The sequence below is a fragment of the Otolemur garnettii genome, unplaced genomic scaffold, assembly GCF_000181295.1.
Source record: "Otolemur garnettii isolate 467f Iridium unplaced genomic scaffold, OtoGar3 scaffold00130, whole genome shotgun sequence".
In the NCBI taxonomy this organism is placed as follows: domain Eukaryota; kingdom Metazoa; phylum Chordata; class Mammalia; order Primates; family Galagidae; genus Otolemur; species Otolemur garnettii.
Window position 1 is genome coordinate 2,187,975 of NW_003852525.1, and position 1,658 is coordinate 2,189,632.

Consider the following 1,658-nt stretch of genomic DNA (forward strand, 5'->3'; position numbering starts at 1 on the left):
CTATCTATCATCTATATATTATCTATCTATCATGTGTATGTCTGTCTATCTATCTATCTATCATCTTTCTATTATCTATCATTTGTCTATCTATCTATCATCTATCCATCTATCTGTCTATCATCTATCCATCTCTTTATCTATCATCTATATATTATCTATCTATCATGTGTCTGTCTGTCTATCTATCTATCTATCTATCATCTGTCTATTATCTATACATCTAGCTATCAATCATCTATCTATCTATCTATCTGTCTATCTATCATCTATCTATCCATCTATCTGTCTGTCTATTTATCTATCATCTGTCTGCCTATCTATCTATCTTTTTTTTTTTTAAATTAACCAGGGGTAGTTACATGTAGTGATAGTCCCAGCTTCTTTGGGAGTCTAAGGGGGAAGGATTGCTCAAACCCAGGCTGCAGTAAGCTCTGATGATACTGCTCTACTCTGCCCTGGCTAACAGAGTAAGACTGCCTCTAAATTAAATAAATAGATAAATAAAAGCAGGTAGCATCAATTTAAAAACGCACAATTCTAACGTATATTTCTAAGGCTAAATGATCGTATTAATACAAATGACTCTTCATAAAAGAATAAAATACCATTTTACAAGGAAAAAAAGAGTCTGTCACTATGACTTACATGAACACATCTTCACGTATAAAACAGAACAGCGGAAGAAGAAAGTCCCAATACAAAAGGAATAGAAATCTGGGAATCTCTAAATGTCTATTTCTAAAAGGCATTGTGCTTTGGCTTACAAAGAATTCTTGGAATGATATTCCTCTTTTGCTGTACTTCCAGAGTCCTCACTCACTTCACTTTTTATTCTTCCTGCTTTTTAAACAGGCAATGAACTACAACATGTATATTTAAAACCATATTTAATTTAATGAACTGCCTCCACCAAAAAATGAATAGAGAACCTTTTTCTTTAAATAGAGAAAAACTCACCTTTGACAGAGGGTCTGTCTAGCTCAGAGTCAGGGTGAATTGGTGGAGAAATGTATGAAACTTGTCCATGATGTGCCTGCCCTGTGGAGCCAAAAGAAAAAAAAAGAAGAAAAAGTGTTAAGAGGGCATTGTAATTATATCTTTTTACTTTGGTTTTGTTTTTATAAAGTTCCAGTATCTTACTCTAACTGAATTACTAAACACTGTACAATGCAAACAAATCTTCTCAAACATGAAAATGATATGTGTCATCCAAACTTCACCTAATTAAAGCAGCGCTATGTCAACTGAGTTTAATTTTCTGTTGTTATTAAATTACAAATTTGCGTCCGGGTTCGCTGGCTCATGCCTGTGATCCTACCCATCTGGCAGGCCGAGGCAGGTGGATTGCTTGAGCTCAGGATTTTGAGAGCAGCCTGAGCAAGAGTGTGACCTGTCTTTACTAAAGATAGAAAAAAATTAGCCAGGTATTATGGCAGTCTCCTGTGGTCCCATCTGCTTGGGAGGTTGAAGCAGGAGGATCTCTTGAACCCAGGAGTCTGAGGTTCTGTGAGCTAGGCTGAGCCCCCTGCACTCTAGCCCAGAGCCAACAGAGTGAATCAAAATAAAAAATGAATAAATAAATTACAAATTTGTTGTGGAATAACAATTTTAAAACGTAATAAAATGAGTTATAAGAAAATGAGGGCTCGGCGCCT

At 35.7% G+C, this 1,658-nt stretch overlaps 1 protein-coding gene across 1 annotated transcript in view; it reads right to left on the reverse strand.

The window, feature by feature from the left end:
• ADGRL3 (adhesion G protein-coupled receptor L3) overlaps nt 1–1,658 on the reverse strand; it is a 372,824-nt gene that overhangs the window by 215,286 nt on the left and 155,880 nt on the right. The window contains exon 5 of the mRNA XM_023518203.1: nt 961–1,041. Within this exon, the coding sequence (XP_023373971.1) occupies nt 961–1,041 (81 nt within the window). The remainder of the gene's footprint in view (nt 1–960; nt 1,042–1,658) is intronic.